We start from the raw sequence: 20,061 nt of genomic DNA on the forward strand, positions 1-20,061 counted from the left end.
CAGAAAATGTTCTTTCTACCGATGCTGACGTAGCTGGTATTGTCACAATTAATGTTGTCAATTTAAGGACTTCAGGAATAACTTGGTTCAGCTGGTTTTCATATATGGCAGATAATATTTCATGGATAGGTTTGTTCGAAAAATCAAAGACTTCTGCTGAATATATTACACTTAATTCATTTTTCAAACGTACTTGATCAAAGTGACTGTTATAGGACTGAAATAATTTGTTTAGTGCCTCATTCGGGAAGTTTTCTCTATAAGCAGAAAATTTTTGAGAATCTAGAAGATGTGTGAACTGAAGCTTTCCATAATCAGAAAATCTGTCAGTAATTTCCATGTGCATACGATCTAGTATGCTGTAGTACAGCTGCCTGTATTTCAATTCATCATCTCCTTTTCTTTGCTTTAATGGTGGTTCCATTGTATTGGCTGAAGAATTTTCATTTTCCATATTACTCCATATGGACGGAAACCCACTACGTCTGAACTCAGATATAGTATTTTTTTTAACTTTGATACCTCTTGCAAGTAGTATGCTATGTCTAGACTTTTTGTCTGAAGAATATTGTAGAGCACATCTGTATGTGCGAACACTCTAGCATAGACTTCAAGAAGAAATATATTCTGAAACTGTGTGAAAAAATTCAAATATCCTTGAGCCTGCACATTTACAGCATCATCCCAGTTTTCTTCAGAGTCATTACAAATGATATTTTTAAAAAAAGCAGTCCGTTTTTCTCTGTATTCCTTTACTGTATTTACAAGCCGAGATGTAAAATTCAATCTAGTTGGTGCTACTTTTGGGAGTTTCTTGTTCATAAATTCCTTGAGTTTTCTGATCTTTTAGGAGATGGTGAGAAAAATGCAGCTAAACCCGACAGTGTTTTGAAAAAATGCGGCATTCTGGAATGGATGAAGTAGTTTGTTGCAAAACTAAATTGAGAACATGGCTGTAACAATGGACAAATAGTGCCTGAGGATACTTTTCTTGAACTTTTGTTTTTAAGCCATTAATATTTCCCGCCATAACTGAAGCACCATCGTATGTCTGTGCAATTAACTTATTGCCGACATTGTATTCTGCTATAACACCTTCCACATGCTGAAACAAAGCAGCAGCAGTTTTGTCCGAACTGACATTTGTGAATCCTATAAACCATTCTTGAACATTGGCAGTTCTGTCGACGTATCTTAAAACAGTGGACAATTGATTCTGATTAGAGCAGTAACTTGTTTCATCAACAACAATGGCCACAAAAGGTTTTATGTTCTTTATCATAACCCCACTTATAGCAAATATTAAGTCATTCTGAATTGCGAGAGAAGTACCACGAAATACTGTTGAACTCTCAAGATGATTGGCCAGTAAATGGTCAAATTCACTTAAGGAACTTAAATATTCAATATAATTTCCTATATTGTCTGATTCCACACTCTCGTTATGACCCCGAAAAGCCAATTCTTGTTTTCCTAGAAAGCAGACTGCGTTAATAAGATGCAGTAAAATCTCCCGATTTTTTTTTTCACAAGAGCATTGTGTTGGTTGATGTGTAGAGCTTTTCGCTTATCTAGCTGTAAATCAATTCTTGTCTTCCCAAAGTTTGCAAAGTTCATGCTACTACAAATATGAGCTTTTTTTTTGTCGTATTCTAGGACTGCCGTTCGAAGGGAGTTCATATTAGAAAACCCCTCTTTTGACCACACATTAGTTTCGTGGCTAAATAACAAACATGGCCAGCAAAATAGTTTAGACAGTTTAGAAGTACCACACAACCAATTCCACTTACCATATGATGTTGAAGTGAAATGGCGTGTGTACTCTCGCTGTTTTTCTTTTACGTCCATGGACAAATTTAACTCAGGAGTTGGTCTTTCCATTTTCACAATTTCAACTTTCTCGTTGTTATGTACGACGGTTAAAAGGCACTTTTAATAAACCTTCTATTACACAGTCATTTTCAACAGAAACCTCTCCAGAAACTTGTTCTGCCATATTTTTCACAATATCACTTAATTGGGAAATTAAAAACTTCATAATTCACAATTAATATAACTCTTAGACACTCGAACAAATCACAGATTTAAAATAATGCACTGCAAGAACACAATCACATTCAATTGCTAGCGTACTAAGCATATTGCTGCTTCGCGCCTGCGAAGAAACCGATCACGAGAGCGGCAACTCGCCCGGCCTACAGTGCACGATGGAAACAGAAGGGAGCGGGGGGGACGGGCAGTTGTGCGAAGGACAGCGTGACCGAAACGGTCACAGGCTACCTCACGTAGCAAGCGGTTTCTCCAGCGATGCCGCCTTGACAACTTGTTTCTTTTCGAGAGCAGAGAGCGCATATAAATCTAACAATTACTTTAATTTTAATTACTATGGTAAAACTAATAATACAAAATTATTACATTATGTTATATTATAAACTTTTTCTTTTGTAATTTCCTTGGGCTAGTCTGCAAAATACGCCCCTGGTAATGTGTAACGGACATGGTCAGTCCTGATATGCACGTTTGTAGACAGCAGTGTATGTGTACAAGCTGCAGGTTCCAGTCGATCAGTGCTAGTGAAATGGAGGAGTACACGAGAGCGGAATAAGCAGACCTGATTTTCGAATACGGATGAGCCAATGGGAACAGTAGACAAGCTCACAGATTGTATCGGGTCAAGTACCCATGTAGGAGACATCCGGCCCATACCATCTTTCCATGACTGTCCAAAGGTTAAAGGTAGGAGGGCACGTGGTGTCAAATTACAATTCCATTTCCACACAACTATTTTTGCTTATAACTTTCAGCTCAGTCATTTCCGGACCATGGTTCCTTATCTCAAATTGATACATGTGCCCTTCGTCATCATCCCTGAAAGTTTGTAACACCACCTCGGAAACATCCTGTATATATATTTATTTATTTTTAATCGTAAAATATTTTTTTCATATAGCAGAAGGACAATTTTACACATACCAATTTTCATTACTATACAAGATACAATAATGAAGGGAAAAATGTTGAATATTTCCAAAAATTTTACTGCTGTAAGCTGTACCTAACCCTTAATATATGTTAAAATTGCAGTATGCCAAATAGCCGTGTAACAAATAGCATTAATGTCATATTTCATAAAAGAAGTAAATTGTGCCATATGCATGATCACTATAGGTGAAATGTATATTGTGCAAGTTTCCTTTATATTAAATAGAAATATAACGAATCACAGTATGTCAAATTACTATTAGGTGAATTGCAGTGTGTGACTTGACTGGGCACAGATTTTGTGTGCTGAGTGTTGTATGTTGTGTTATCTCAAGAGGACATAATTACAAAATAATAACTTTTGCTAAGTCATATTACTTTATTTCTCTAGCTAAGGAATTTCCTATATGTCGAAAGTAAAAAAAAAAAAAGTATAATTTTTTAAAGTGAACATCATGAAGCAGATTCAGGCACAGGTACTGGTACAGGCACAGGCACGCCCATATTGTCCAGTACTCTGGCAATACATTTCAGCAAATATTTCATGTCACTTGGGTACAGATGACCAATGTTGCCAATCCTGAAGCAGTTAGCATTTGTCAGTTTGCCAGGGTATATCACCTGACCTGAAAAAAAGAAATAGAAATGTATTACAGAATTATTGAATAGAAGACGAATTTCCATGCAGAAACAAAAAATAGGGACAACACATACAAATATGAAATAAACAAATGCTATTGAAATGTCATTATTCATTACAGCATTAGCGGCTTGTGACCAATTTTCTTGGGGGTTCAAATAATTTGAAAAAATTATTATTTTTTTTTTTTTTGCATTATTAAACTTATTTTAAATACACTGCATAATTGCTGTTTTGAATGTGGAATGTATAGGCCATAGGTAGGAGTGTGATTTTTTTTTTTGCAATTAACTAAATAATATGTGTGAAATGTCTGAAAACTTACTTCTATTTGTACACAAAAAAAAAAAAAAAAACACAAATCTCACGAAGGTGAGCTACTCTAGAAAATAACTGGCATTTACAGACCTGTTACTAAATCTACGTATTACTCTGTGAAAAGATTTATTAAATCTACATACTTAAACTTCAACAAACAAAATTTGATAACGCAATCTCAAGGGAAAAAATGGAACTCTGCATCATAATCCACAGTTAATTCCCGATTTACCACGAAAATCGTCTGTAGCTGCATTTAGATTGGCAACACGCCATGATTGTTTGGCCAAACACCTGCATACAATTGGAATATATCAGTCCCCTAACTGCCCATTGTGCGACTCAAACCAAGAAATGGATTCGGAACACCTCAAAATCTGTGCTTCAGTGGCTGGTTATGATAATATCTTTGAAAAATATTGGGAGTGCAAGAGGTCAAATGACTTTATTGTCAAACGCCTGGCATTAGAAAACAACAACAGTGAAATATAATGATTTCAATGAAATACCCTCGTCTTTACGAAATTAGTACTTGAAAACTTTGTTTTTTCACGAGATACTCGCGAAAACAAACAGATTATGCTTCAAATAAAATAAAAAACTGAATTTGACTGTCTTCTGAAGCTTTGAAAGGACATTCTAAATAATAAATTATTTAACTCAGAGATAGATCTAGGACCTAAACACACTAAAATAAGTTCATGAAAGCACAGATCCGATATATAAATCCAACAAGGGCAGCTGCCCTTCAGTAAGGGTTGCCAAAAGACACAGCACACTAAAGAAATAAAAATAAAAATAAACAGTTGTGTAATGATACGTTTATTCAATAATTAAGAAATTTAGGTGTACAGGTGATTATGTAAAATCTGAACAGAATATTTCATTACGTCTACAGCAATAATTTTCAAAATTTTTGAAGGAATTCCAAAAGACTTAAAACACTGAACTGAGAATTTTGGAACTGTTCCCCTCGCTCCAAACAATAATGCAAATACTTCAATCTGTCCTTGTATATGATAATCCCTGAAGTATTTTTCATCTTGTATGACAATGATAATGGTTGTAACAGAAATGGCAATGCTGGTAGAAGCAGTGCTAATAATAGTGGTAATGATGGTAGGAGCAGTAGCGGTAGTAGGAGTATGCAGCAAGTAATAGTAGGTAGCCATGAACACTGCGACATGCAAAACAGCTGTCTGCTAGCATATCCAATGAAAAGCGAGCACTGCAGTGCTGGCAATATTATATTAATCACAGACATTTCCTTCCATTCAGTCTACAGTAAATGAGTGTTTTCCCTGGACCAAAAGGTTCATGTAAATAAAGACGAGTATTTCCCTGGACCAAAACAGCAGCAAGCGAGGACTGTGACAAGGTTAGAACTTGGATTAGATGAAGGGATAGTTTAATAATAATAATAATAATAATAATAATAATAATAATAATAATAATAATAATAATAATATCGTGACCAGAATATTGTACGAAATGGAAATATACAAATTAGAGATTTATCCTTCGAAGAGGTGGAATAATTCAAATATCTTGGAGCAACAGTAACAAATATAAATTACATTCGGAAGGAAATTAAACGCATAATAAATATGGGAAATGCCTGTTATTATTCGTTGAGAAGCTTTTGTCATCTAGTCTCCTGTCAAAAGATCTGAAAGTTAGAATTTATAAAACAGTTATATTACCGGTTGTTCCGTATGGTTGTGAAACTTGGACTCTCACTTTGAGAGAGGAACAGAGATTAAGGGTGTTTGAGAATAAGGTTCTTAGGAAAATATTTGGGGCTAAGAGGGATGAAGTTACAGGAGAATGGAGAAATTTACACTACGCAGAACTGCACGCATTGTATTCTTCATCTAACATAATTAGGAACATTAAATCGAGACGTTTGAGATGGGCAGGGCATGTAGCACGTATGGGCGAATCCAGAAATGCATATATTTTTTTTTTTTTTATCCAATGCCACCAGGTTGTCTTTTCGACATTTCTGGTCTTCTCTCCTGGCCTGGTCCACTTCTGAGGTTGGGGCGCCTGGAAGGCGGAGTTACATTACCCCGATGATGTGATAGGATGATTATGATAATGTGGTGCCAGGAGAGGTCTTAAATCTAAACTTAACCTAAATTCCAGACCATGGACGAACACAGGAATAATAATAATAATAATAATAATAATAATAATAATAATAATAATAATAATAATAATAATAATAATAATGCATATAGAGTGTTAGTTGGGAGACCAGAGGGACAAAGACCTTTGGGAATGCCCAGACGTAGATGGGAGGATAATATTAAAATGGATTTAAGGGAGTGGAATATGATGATAGAGACTGGATTAATCTTGCACAGGATAGGGACCGATGGCGGACTTATGTGAGGGTGGCAATGAACCTCCGGGTTCCCTGAAAGCTGTAAGTAATAATACGTGGTGTATCAGCCCTTTTAGATCCCAGGTGATAGTAGTAGAGAAGAAGAAATGCAGTGGTAGCAGATTAAAGAATAAAGCAGACTAATATGTAAACCTCACCTAAGTCACTCAACTGGTGGTAGAATTCATCGAAGTTGAATCTGGGGTGGTGTGGATAGTAGAAGGATGTTATAATATAACCTGCACAGTCATCAGACAACAGTCTGCTGAATCCCAGCTCTTCCATTCCTCTCTGCAGCACAATACAATTCTGCTTATATCTGAAATACAGTACACACATTCAGTATCTCAGCAACACATCAACAACAAACTTGCAACAAAACTGAACAACTGGCAATTGTTACTGCAGTATGTACTTCCAGAGTAATGGGGTGGTAGAGGAGAAAAACAGGGTAAAAGGAAAGTAAGTTTATGAAGAGGTGCATTCATAATAATAATAATAATAATAATAATAATAATAATAATAATAATAATAATAATAATAATAATAATAATAATAATAATAATAATAATAATAATAATAACAACAACAACAACAAATTTCTATGGACTAGTTGGAAGGCCAGAGAGAAAGACCTTTGAGGAGGCCGAAAATTGCTGGGTAATTCATTCATTCATTCATTCATTCATTCATTCATTTCATTCCATAGATCTTACATGAGCAATGAAGCTTTAAGATGTGGAACAAGTCAAAATTTTACAATATTACAATTACAATTTTTACAAATTTTTACAGTTTTACAATTTAATAATTTTCCACAATTTTTACAATTTTGTACAATTTTTTACAATATTTTGGCGAGATGTAGTGAGATGAAATGAGATCCAAGGATTCACCAAAAGATTACCCGGCATTTGCGTTCTGGTTGGGGAAAACCTCGGAAAAACCCAACCAGGTAATCAAATCAAAGGAGTTGATGACGAGGACTCGCCATAGACCATCCGGCTTCCGGTTCAGGAAAACCTCGGAAGAAATCATTCAATGAGACAATGACTTTCGGTGTTGGACCTCGGACTCATTTCGCCTTCATTAACATCATTTCATTTATCATCTTCAATAGTTACAGGTTGATCAGGTGGATAACTGACCTAATTCTGTGTAGTTCATGTGCTTTGCTCTGAACTTAATGTAACATCTTATTTGTCTACCTACAAGTTGAACTTTCTGTTGCTGGGATGTAAATTCAGGTTTGTTGCTCTCTAAATATTTAGATAAAAGTGGATTAAAAGAGAAGTAATTTAATGTGATATATTTTAATTAGAATGTGTTTCTCTGCAGGAAATTCTCGCAGTCTTTCCTTTGACCTTGTGGACCAGTACGAAGGATTGGAAGGCAATGGCCAGTTTCACTTCACCCCTCCTACTCACACTCTACTCGCATTTGTGCAGGCATTAGAAGAGTTTCAAGAGGAAGGACGTGGTTCCAGGATTCGCTTACAAGTAGCATCTGTCTGTGGGAACTGCACATATCCCAGAGAACCTGCAGGGGCTTTAATCAGTGGACTGCAGTAGACAGAGGGAGTGTAGCTCCCTCAGATAGATGGCGCCTTGGTGAGTCATGGAATCATGGCAATGTGTCCCTCTGGTTAAGGATGTAGCAAATTCATGCACATGAATTGCGAACAGATGCCATCAATCTGAAGATGCTGCAGAGGAACGTCACAGAGAGGTGGAGGGTGTTCCTGTTCACACGAACTTTGTCAGACCTGGATGATGTGGCTGAATCAATGAGATGGCACCAAGCAGTGAATCACGTGCTTGATGAGCGGTCCTAAGGTCTTCGAAAATCATCCCAATAGAGGAGGTTGCACAATAATCCTAAGGTTGCAGTGCTTGCCTATGGGGCCTCCTCCTCCGAAGAAAAAAAAAAGTCAGCACATTTGGGTGGAGCCGATGAAAGCAAATGGGAGGAGTCTATCAGTACGGGAGTGTGTTGCGGGATGCATCAGCTCGCAGCCACTAAGGGGCAAGATGTGCTTGGCGGCATTTTAACTGCAGTTGAGATCAGATAGAAATAATCCCCTCTCTGCAGTCGCTCGCTTCCCTCAGCCCAAAGCGCTTGATGGACTGGTCCTCTCCACTCACCACTTGCGCAAAAGACTTGTTTCGTCTCCTATACTCTACAGATTCCAGAAACTGGGTATAGGCCATAGTTAATGTATGTAAACGCAGATATCACCAGTAGTAGATGACAAGGACAGAGAAAATTGTTTTACATCTCTCCTGAAAAACTTTGTTCTGTGCACTTACAATCTTTGTTGTTCATACTCTTCAAATTGTAAATCTTTCAATGGGTCCTCCAAGGCCATGTATGTTGTTTTCTTAATATTAAATTTTAAGCTCCTTCGGCCATCACTCATAATCAACTCACAACAATAACAACTATCACCAAATTCATAATACACTTGGAACTCGGACATACAGTGATAATAAAAATGTGTTTTACCTTCTGGCTCTGCCGCTCACAGATCCTTCCTCTTGAAACTCTTCTAATGCCTGCACAAATGCGAGTAGAGTGTGAGTAGGAGGGGTGAAGCGAAACTGGCCATTGCCTTCCAATCCTTCGTACTGGTCCACAAGGTCAAAGGAAAGACTGCGAGAATTTCCTGCAGAGAAACACATTCTAATTAAAATATATCACATTAAATTACTTCTCCTTTAATCCATTTTTATCTAAATATTTAGAGAGCAACAAACCTGGATTTACATCCCAGCAACAGAAAGTTCAACTTGTAGGTAGACAAACTAAGATGTTACATTAAGTTCAGAGCAAAGCACATGAACTACACAGAATTAGATCAGTTGTGAGATATTTCAGCCCTAATGAGATCACTATACACATCTCTTTTGCAACAAAACGTCGAATTTAATTAAATGACCCTGAAACATTAATCAATTTCAAAAGGTATTTCGCAGTCTCCTTTGGTAGTATTTTCTGCCTCGGATTTGCGATATCAAACAATTGATAGAACAAGTGGATAATTCAGACAGTAACTTACACCAAAGTTATGTTCGCCACTAGTCACCAGGCCATACTGAGCCATGTCAAACAAAAGAGAGTCGAAATGTTGCTAGTAAAATTCGTGATGATATTCTTTAATAATTCACTGTACTAGTCAAGTGAAAGATTTACGGAATATAACGGCAGATTTTTAATGCACATTTCCGAAGATATCACAGAAAAATGAATAAGAAATACTTAAAATGTCATTTTTTTAGTTGGTTATTTAATGACATTGTATAAACTATGAGGTATTTAGCGTCAATGGCATTGGTAACAGCGAGATATTTGGCGAGATGAGGTCGAGGATTTGCTATAGATTACCTGACAATTGCCTTACAGTTGGGGAAAACCTCAGAAACACCGAACCAAGTAATCAGCTCAAGCAGGAATCGAACCCACACCCAAGCGTAACTGTGGATCAGCAGGCAAGTACTGAGCTATGCCAGTGGCCGTTTAATGTAATAATATTAATCATAATCACAAGATCTGTACATTTTCATTTCACTGTTCGTAATTGTGTTATTTTATATTATATTTTTAATGCAAGTGTAAGATTCCTATTCTATTTTATGATGTGGCCTAGGGAATATCACTGAAATGGACTAATTAAAAAACGAAAATGTTACATTAAAAGGATAATGGACGTAACATTCACTTGTGCCATTTTTGCGCCAAGCATTTGTCACTACTATACCCCCCTCACGAAACCCTATAGCCTTGTTCTCAGTTTTAGGCTTTGTTGACTATATTGTTATTATTGTCGTTGTTCAACAAACTGGCAGTTGTTCCTCTTTCACAATCCTAAATAAATAGCCTTACTGGCTTTTAAGCAACCCAAAGGTTCATTGCCGCCCTCACATAAGCCCGCCATTGGTCCCTATTCTGAGCAAGATTAATCCAGTCTCTTATCATCATATCCCACCTCCCTCAAATCCATTTTAATATTATCTTCCCATCTATGGTTCGGCCTCCCCAAAGGTCTTTTTCCCTCCGGCCTCCCAACTAACAATCTATATGCATTTCTAGACTTTGCCCATATGTGCTACATGCCCTGCCCATCTCAAATATCTGGGTTTAATGTCCCTAATTATGTCAGGTGAAGAATACAATGCGTGCAGTTCTGTGTTGTGTTTCTCCATTCTCCTGTAACTTCATCCCTCTTGCCCCAAATATTTTCTTAAGCACCTTATTCTCAAACACCTTTAACCTATGTTCCTCTCTCAAAGTGAGAGTCCAAGTTTCACAACCATAAAGAACAACAGGTAATATAACTGTTTTATAAATTCTAACTTTCAGATTTTTTGACAGCAGACTGGATGATAAAAGCTTCTCAACCGAATAATAACAGAGCATTTCCCATATTTATTCTGTGTTTAATTTCCTCCCGAGTATCATTTATATTTGTTACTGTTGCTCCCAGTAATAGCCTACTGTTATATATTAAATTATTTTACCAGTACAGTATGATCTGTGCGTAATCTTTACAAATTTACCTCAAATCTAGTTTATGATATTCATTTTAACATTTTCAAGAATTTATTTCCAGCATAAATATACTCACATTTGTATTTCATTATATTTTTAAGATGGCGACCATATTCAAGGTTATTTTGCTATACTTTGTCACTGGAAGATTTCTTTTCTAAAAAAATAGGTTTTTAAAAATAAAGCAACATAATAAATTAACATTTTAACGTGAAACATTTATGCCTGAATGTCAAAATAATATGATACGAAAATTGCAAAATCTGACACCAGTAGCTTAGCAACAGCAATCAGTTGCATCACAATATTCTGATGCCACTTGCTAAGCAACAGATCATTCAGATGTAACAAAGTAATTCCATTGTAAATACTTGTAAAGATATTATATTGTATACACTATAGCAAAATAAAGAAATAAAGGAAAAATAATTTATTATTAATAATACAGCATAAATTGCAATACATTTCACTCTGAACCATATTCACAGCCAGCCATTATTGAAGGAATCAATTCGTTAAAAATCTAAATGCCATAGTAATACCCAACTGAGAACATGAACGATTCATGTAAAACTAGAGATCCTAATTGAATCTCCCGGCCTTTTTCTTTTTATTATCATTAATTTGCTTGTATAAAGTATTTCTCTTGGTTTAAGACAGTGATTCCTAAAGTGGGGGTCATGTAAAGAGCTGAGGAGGTTTGTGAGATCATTTACAAAATGAAACAAAGAAAACCCTTAGTAACATAAATTTACATTGCATTTAGGTGGTTGCAAAACAGTATCTGACGAATACAGGGGGGAGAGCCATTAATCCTTCCCATTGAAGGCTTTAAGGAACCAACCTGGACAAATACCCAATGTCCCATCCCTACCTTCCCGTGGTGCAGCTGTTATTAAGCATAATTTTACAAGCTGAACTAAAGGGAGAGGCTACTCATCAATTAGCACTGGTCAGCTTGACGAGTTAATGACTGAATTTGGTATAATTTTCCTCTATCCAATACCTAATTCTCTCTTTACCCTTTCCTATCCAGTCCTCTGACTGAACTCTTACTTTCTTCGACCCCGACAGTATTAGAGCATTCGAGGCCTAGGGGTTCATTTCACTTTCCTTCCTATCCTTCCTACTTTTCTGTTCCTAGTGCTGACCTGCTATGGCACTAAAATCGTCCTCCAGTGGCTTAAGGAGGGAAAGCTGGTGATCAACAAGATCTCCCAACTAGGTCCAGTGGACCCGTCGACCAACAGCAGGTGTGGTCCTCCAGACATTCTGGGGGTTGTGTGTGAATTAAATAGCCACCAAAACGTTAAAATATGGTGTTCACTTAAATCGGCTACAACTTGCCATTTAACCACTCCAATATGAAATGAGTACCATTAAGGTAAAATTATCCGGAGGTAAAATAGTCCTCCAATTGGGCCGTAAGAATAAAGTTGAGCATATCTTTTTACTCTACTATTTTGAAGGATGTGCTTCAGATTTTAATAATAAAAAGCAGAGCACAACCTTCTCCTTCTGATGACGCAATAGGAAAAGAGCACTTGCTTCACAGGAAGAAGCATTTGCTTGGAGCGGAACCTCTTGCTTCAAAATTAGAAAAAATGTACAAATAAAGTGAAGCATATCCTTCGATTCAGAAGTATATCCTTCTAAAAAGTGAAGTCTGGTCAGGAGCAGACTCATCTCTGTGATGGTTGAATTACCAGTCGCATTACGACGTGAAAAGTACTACAAATTATGGTGGTGTGCTGTTAGGGAGCAGTATAAGAGTTTATTTAAACTTAATGAAGAAAATATCCAATGGATTAATCCCATTTTTGGAAGAAACACAGGGGAGAAGAGGAGGGGCATTCTCGGAAATATCCGCCTCTTTAGCCCAAGTGCTATCTGCTGTTTTCAATCCAGGAGGCCAGGATTCGATCCTCGTCCAGATCATGATGGAATTTGTGGTTGAAAAATCAGACGTTGCAAAGGATTTTCTCGGGATACTCCCATTTCCCTCTATCATTTCATTTCATCTATTATCTGCAATAGTAAAAATAGGTTAGTGTAAAGTCTTGGGAGTTTCCGATGCTGATATAGGAAAGGCTTGGGACCTGGAGCCCCTGGGGTTTATCAGGCTACTCGTCGTGAAATGAGACCTGGCTGTATCTGGAGCTGAGGTAGGTTGGCCAACTTATCAGCGTCGGATTCATGGATTCCACCGAAGCCACCATCGGATTTGAACAATTATCGGGTATAGGCTTATAGAGCTCACAATGGACCAAACCATGCCTAAGTGTGCGGACTCGTATCGGATCCAGCCTCTTAAAGCCAGTCAGACATCCACATGCCGAAGCAGAGGTGGACGATCATCCAACCAGAATGGAGATATCGTGTGGTTAGCACTATGATCCCCCCAGCCGATATAGCTGGTTTGCAAAATCGGATTTTCGCTACATATCGTAGCTCCCCAAGTGAATTACGATGCTAGGTGGGCACCGGTCCCATACACTGGCCGAAATTTCATGAGAAAATTTCTTCCCCCATGAGGACTCAAACCAGCGTGCATTCCGTAACGCGAATCCTAGGCAGGATGCCTTAGACCACGATGCCATGGTGAGGGACCTGTTATTAGTGTATCTAAAAAAATAACAGAAAAAGCGAACATATGGCTGAAGTTGTCACATCATTACAAGATACATACAACTGTTGCAATAACTGAATAGTTATAGAAATTTAATTTTCTGAATGCTATTAGTGTATTAGACTGGACTCGTGTGTATTCCTAAACCTACACAGCATGGTGGTATGATCATGAAATGATTAGCATGTTGCAGGCTACATGCACTGCAAAAGAACGCTTTACGAGTGTTACAGCTAGTTGGTCAGGGTCCGTTCATGACTATAGAATAAGGAAAAACTCATCAGTTCGTGATGTGTTAAGTGGATTTAAAAATACTGTCCTATTGGGTGATGGCTTGGAATCATGGCTCGTGGTATCATATCGAAATCGGATTTTAAAATAAAGAGACATTTATTTTATAATAGAACTTTCATTTGGCCAACTAAAAAGTAGGTTTTCTATTCTACAGCAATTGCTGCCTCAAACATCCCAGAAATCATTGTTTGTTGCTTTGTGTTGCACAATGTAGGCTAGAGAAGTACGTAGATGATCATGATTATGACCTTACAGAAAATATACAGGATTTAAATGAAGATGAAAATACTTTAGAGCCAGAGGAACCTGCCACTGGAAGGACTTCAAATATATTCACGTCACTGCAGTGGTATAATTTTTCTACTCGTATTTTATTGATGCACACAGATTAACGCAGAAACTTTAATTAACTATCATTATTTCTCACACTCAGTAGGCGCAATTATATTTAATAATACTATTATGACCACTGCAAAGACGCATGTTAGGAGGAAGTTATTAGTATGCCGAATTTTCTTCGAAATATTTTATCATTTTTTGAAATGCTGTCTCTTTATTTTTCCTTTGCACTTCTGGAACTTGTGACTTTTTTTCTAATATTCCGGGATGTGTAGCTAAAAATATCATTGTACTTTCAAGGGGCTCACAGCTACCTCCGTCTGAATCAGAAGATCCAGTTTTAAACACGCGGAATCTTTACCTAGTTGTGACTGAAATAAGTGTGGTTTATTAGCATCAGAAGGAAAGTTGCTGTGTCATTGGGAGGCCCACAGTTGCCTCTTATCGCGTTCCTTTATGAAACCGAACACCTGCACTCAGTTGATAAAGAGAGCCGACAAATACACAGTATTGCAACATGAAACGTCACAACAACTTTTATGAGCACATGCTTCTGTCTTAGAAGCAGAAGGTTGAAGGATAAGGTAGAGGTTATTCTTACAATTCGAAGAATATGCTTATACTTCAACCTCTTGCTTCGGAGCATAGCCTTATACTTCAACCTCTTGCTTCGAAGGAAATCCTTCAGTTTTATTCATATGGCCCAATTGGATCTCCGGGCGGGGACTACTTTAATGGTACAGAATCAACTAAACATCTCACAATGGAATGCTGGTGGTATAACATCAACTAAGAAGACTGAACTAGCCAAAATACTTTCAGATAATAATGTAGATATCTTCATTATTCAAGAAGCAAACCTTAATGCTGACCAATTAAAATATTTTGATTTTAAAGGTTTTAGTATGAAACTGTTACCCAAAGGTAGACAGATCAGTAGTGGAATTCTCGCAGGTACATCAAAGAAATTAATTACAAATTTCCAAATCATAAAAGAAATGGATAATCAAGACAAATTAGAACTAATAAGAATTGAAGTATGGAAAAATCAACAACATTTCAAAATTTACAGTGCCTATAACCCACCTAATAATCCCCTTGATCTAACTTTGTTTGATATACAACCTAAAACTATCATAATTGGTGACTTTAATGCCCACCCCCAACTTTGGGGCTACAATAATGTAAATCAACCTGGAAAAATGATCATGGACCTCCTAAATACAACCGCAGAACTTGTCTTTAGAAAAGAAGATCCCCCTACTTTCATACATTATTCAGGTTCTGGCACAAATCCAGAATTATTACTGGTAACATCAGATATCCATCACGAAACCAAGAAAAAAATAATTGAAGACCCCGGATCTGGCCATAGAGTCATCATTGCTTCTATTCATCTCCACCAAAACCGAAGAAAAGAACCCTACAATAACAAAGCAACATGGAATTTTAAGAAAGCAGATTGGAAACTATTTACTACAGAACTAGACGAACACCTCCAGCTCAACACACCACTAATGGAAAATACAAACTCAGATAGACTGAACAAATATTTCTGTGAATCTATTCTTAAAATTGCAAAAAAGCACATCCCACGAGGCAAACCAAAAAAATACACCCCATTCTGGACAGAAAACCTGAATTTATTGAAACAAGATAGAGATAAAGCAAGGATCAAAGCAGAACATAGCAAAACACCAGAAGATACTCAAGATTGGAGGGGGAAGACTGGCATTCTTAAAAAAGCAATCATAACAGCAAAAAAGAACAGTTTTAATAAATTTATTGAAAATATTAATTACAGAACCGATAGCGCTAAAACATATAAATTTCTGAAGAATATTTCCAATACACAGGAAAATAATAGCCAACCTGTTATTCATAATAACAAAACACTAACAGATAGTAGAGATATAGCAAATGCATTTAATAAACATTACTCAAACTCTCACAGATTACATCCCAATATAAAAAAACTGACAAATTTATCAAAAGAGAATTACATAAATATAATAAAAACAATATCACAAAACCTGAAATATTCCATCAAAATTTTACTTCCAAAGAATTAAGCATAGCTATACAAAATTTAAAAACCAAGAAATCTCCTGGTCCCGACAACATTCATTCAGAATTTTTGAAACATTTGGGGGAAAAAGCAAAGTCTGTACTTTTATCCATTTTCAATTTATCATGGAACACCTCAATTCCTGCAGCTTGGAAAAATGCAATCATTGTACCAATTCACAAAAAAGGGAAACCTGCTCATGATGTTAATAGTTATCGACCAATAGCACTATTAAGCATGGTAGCAAAAACTATGGAGTCAATGATCTCCAACAGATTAACTTGGTATTTAGAATCTCAAAATCTTTTATCACCAAGACAAGCTGGCTTTCGACAACTACACTCTATTAATGAACAAGTCATATGCCTCGGCCAAGAAATAAAAGACAGTTTTAACAAAAAAGAAGATACCTTGGCAATATTTATTGACTTTCAATTAGCATATGACTCTGTTTGGAGAAATAAATTATTACTAAAACTCCAGAAATTAGGTATCTCCAGCAATATGTTCAGATGGATATCAAAATTCCTTAGTCAAAGATTCATTGCCACTAAATTCAATAACTCACTTTCTAGTTACAGACAAACATATCGAGGTCTACCTCAGGGAGCTGTCCTCAGCACAACTTTATTCAATATTTATATAAATGACTTATCCTCCCTATTAGAGGAATCAAACATGAAAACAGCACTATTTGCAGATGATATAGTTTTGTGGACTTCCGGATCTTACAGACATAGAGACAAAATTCAAAATTCTGCTCTTAAAGCTTTAAATCAACTACATGAATGGAATACATCAAATTTGATGACACTCAATTTAAGCAAAAGTAACTACCAAATATTTTCACTTGGTAAAATAGAAAGAGAATTCAATATCCAATACAATGGCCAACACCTCCCTAGGACTTATGAATCCAAATATCTTGGAGTTATTTTCGACAGTAAGTTAACATGGAACAACCATTTGAAATATATTTCTGAAAAAGCTCGTAAAAGATTCTTCCTTCTGAAAAAACTAGCAGGAAAGAAATGGGGTTGCTCTAGAAATAATTTGAACACTACATACAAAATGTTTATACAGCCAGTGCTGACGTAATGCGGAGAAATTTTAATTACTTCACCTTTCATAAACGAAATAGAATGTGTTCAAAACCAAGCTCTCAGGCTCATCACTGGTGGAATCAAAACAACTCCAATAGATTCTATGACATTCCTCACTAATATTAACAGCATCAAAATGATAATAGAAGAAAAAGCACTGATTCAATATGAAAAACTTATCAGATTACCAGGAAACAATTGGCATTCATACAGTCCTCTCCGTAGATTAAAAACTCAAAAAAGTTTCATATCCATGATTCAAGAATTAAAACAGAAAATCAACGTCCCGAATTTAAAAGAAAACTTACAAATTAAATCAAACCCTTTAACTCTATTAAATATAGAGTATAATCTATATTTAACAGAAGAAATACTAAAATCAGAAGTAAACACTGAAATAATGAAACAATTGTCTTTAGAGACAATTAATATTAGGTACCCTCCACATTTATACACAGATGGATCCTTGATCTCCAGGGAACAAGGTGCAGGTGCAGGTGTTACGTGCTGTCTCTTCTCACTTTATAGATCTCTTGGTTAAGGAACAACAAGTTTTGATGGAGAAATCACTGCAATAAGTGAAAGTCTCAGGAATCTTCTCTGCCACATCAATAAATTAAAAAATGCAGTTATATTGTCAGACTCCAAAGCAGCTATTCTATCAATAGTCTCTAGACACACACCTTCATCTCAAATAGCAGAAATAACTAAAATGCTCTCGCAACTAATAACACTCAATAAAAGAATTGTATTCCAATGGATACCATCCCATTGTGGAATCCTGGGAAACGAGAATGCGGATGCTTTAGCAAAGAAGGGCAGCACTGCTACTTACAGACCTGTTACTAAATCTACGTATTCCTCTGTGAAAAGATTGATTAAATCTACATACTTAGACTTCAACAAACAAAATTTGATAACACAATCTCAAGGGAAAAAATGGAACTCTCTGCATCATAATCCACAGTTAATTCCCGATTTACCACGCAAATCGTCTGTAGCTGCATTTAGATTGGCAACAGGCCATGACTGTTTGGCCAAGCATCTGCATAGAATTGGAATATATCAGTCTCCTAACTGTCCATTGTGCAACTCAAATCAAGAAATGGATTCAGAACATCTCAAAATCTGTGCGTCAGTGGCTAACCATGACAATATCTTTGAAAAATATTGGAGTGCAAGAGGTCAAACGACTTTATTGTCAAATGCCTGGCATTAGAAAACAACAACATTGCATTTAGAAACTTGAACAGGATTGAACATAAAAATAAAAAAATATTTTAATTTATTAGTTATAAAGTAAAAAATAATTAATGCAATCAAAGTGCCTGTTTTGAGAAAACAGCTTCCAAAATCTGAATTCTATATTCACAAACTGTTATCATTTCCAATTTGTCACTTTTGTTTTGATGACAATAATAGACTAAAAACTTATTTTGCGTAAATACGAATATGCAAATATTATAAAAAATTTAAGTTCTTCTTTTATCAATCTTCTTAATATATCCAGCTATTTGCTGACAACATAAAGTCCACTGTAGTCTATTCAGTTTTTGTTTTTCATGAGAAATGAGGGGTATTTTGATCAGTGTTCATTATAGATGCCTGTTGCTAGTAGCGAGAGTTGGGGTGTAGTCAATATATATTGCAGAGCTGTGTCTTCTGCAACTGGTACTGATGATTTTAATTTACTTCTTTTATGGTCTATGGATGGAGAGTATAGAAGAATGTGTTCCAGATCTCCATCATGATTATTACACCACAGACAAGTAGGTGTATTAGAAAGGTGAAATCAGTGTAGGTACAATTGTGTGACAATGTCACCTATTCTGGCTCTTGTTAAAAATATTTAAACAGTCTTCTTCTTTTATAAGCTCGAGATATTCTTGCATTATTTTGATCAAAACTGCTCTATACTTTGCAAAAAGAAAGTACAGTTTCAACATTTTATCAGTGAGTCTTTCTGTAATACTTTTTTAAATTTCACCCAATTGAATGCAAATGCCTAAAACGGATTTAGTATCCATTTGTGACTGTCGTAATAGTTTGGTTTTCTTCTAGAAAATACTAAAAAAGCTGTTGTTTAAAATTATCCAAACTTACTGTATGTCCACAAAACAAACTCAGTATTTGTTGTATCATACAGTATGTAGCTACATAAATTTTTCACGAGTTTTTTTAATACATTGAAATGAATCAAGTTTCTTTCTGTCAAGTGATGTCGACCAGAAATCAAGTTTCCTTATAAATCCGTCGATTTTATCTCTGGCTGTTATTATGTTAATATTTTGGCCTCACAAACTACTATTCAAAGTATACACATCTGGCTTTCAGGTATAGCTCCTTGTAAAGCTGACTTGAATAATTTCAAGGAAAAAATTGTTCCAGGACTGGGTATTGATCTTTTTTTTATTTTAGTAGGTTATTTTACGACACTTTATCAACATCTTAGATTATTTAGCATCTGAATGAGATGAAGGTGATAATGCTGGTGAAATGAATCCAGGGTCCAGCACCAAAAGTTACCCAGCATTTGCTCATATTGGGTTGAGGGAAAACCGCGGAAAAAAACCTCAACCAGGTAACTTGCCCCGACCGGGAATCGAACCTGGGCCATCTGGTTTCGCAGCCAGATGCGCTACCCATTACTCCACAGGTGTGGACCCTGGGCATTGACCCTGGCTGACCATGTCAATGCACTATCGACTGAGTTACCAGGAACTCTACCAGACCCTGGCTCAAGTTTACATA

General features: G+C 36.3%; 1 protein-coding gene across 2 annotated transcripts in view; it reads right to left on the reverse strand.

Moving 5' to 3' along the window:
- Positions 1-2,948: 2,948 nt before the first annotated feature.
- LOC138693899 (2-aminoethylphosphonate--pyruvate transaminase-like) overlaps positions 2,949-20,061 on the reverse strand; it is a 41,532-nt gene continuing 24,419 nt past the window's right edge. Inside the window, exons 6-8 of one of the 2 annotated variants that reach the window (XM_069817678.1) lie at positions 8,835-8,994; positions 6,488-6,648; positions 2,949-3,608 (exon numbers count right to left, since the gene is read on the reverse strand). In XM_069817678.1, coding sequence (XP_069673779.1) covers positions 3,436-3,608; positions 6,488-6,648; positions 8,835-8,994 — 494 coding nt within the window. In that variant the 3' untranslated portion in view covers positions 2,949-3,435. The remainder of the gene's footprint in view (positions 3,609-6,487; positions 6,649-8,834; positions 8,995-20,061) is intronic. The other variant, XM_069817677.1, reaches the window with a different exon arrangement.

The sequence above is a fragment of the Periplaneta americana genome, chromosome 2 (assembly GCF_040183065.1).
Source record: "Periplaneta americana isolate PAMFEO1 chromosome 2, P.americana_PAMFEO1_priV1, whole genome shotgun sequence".
NCBI lineage: Eukaryota > Metazoa > Arthropoda > Insecta > Blattodea > Blattidae > Periplaneta > Periplaneta americana.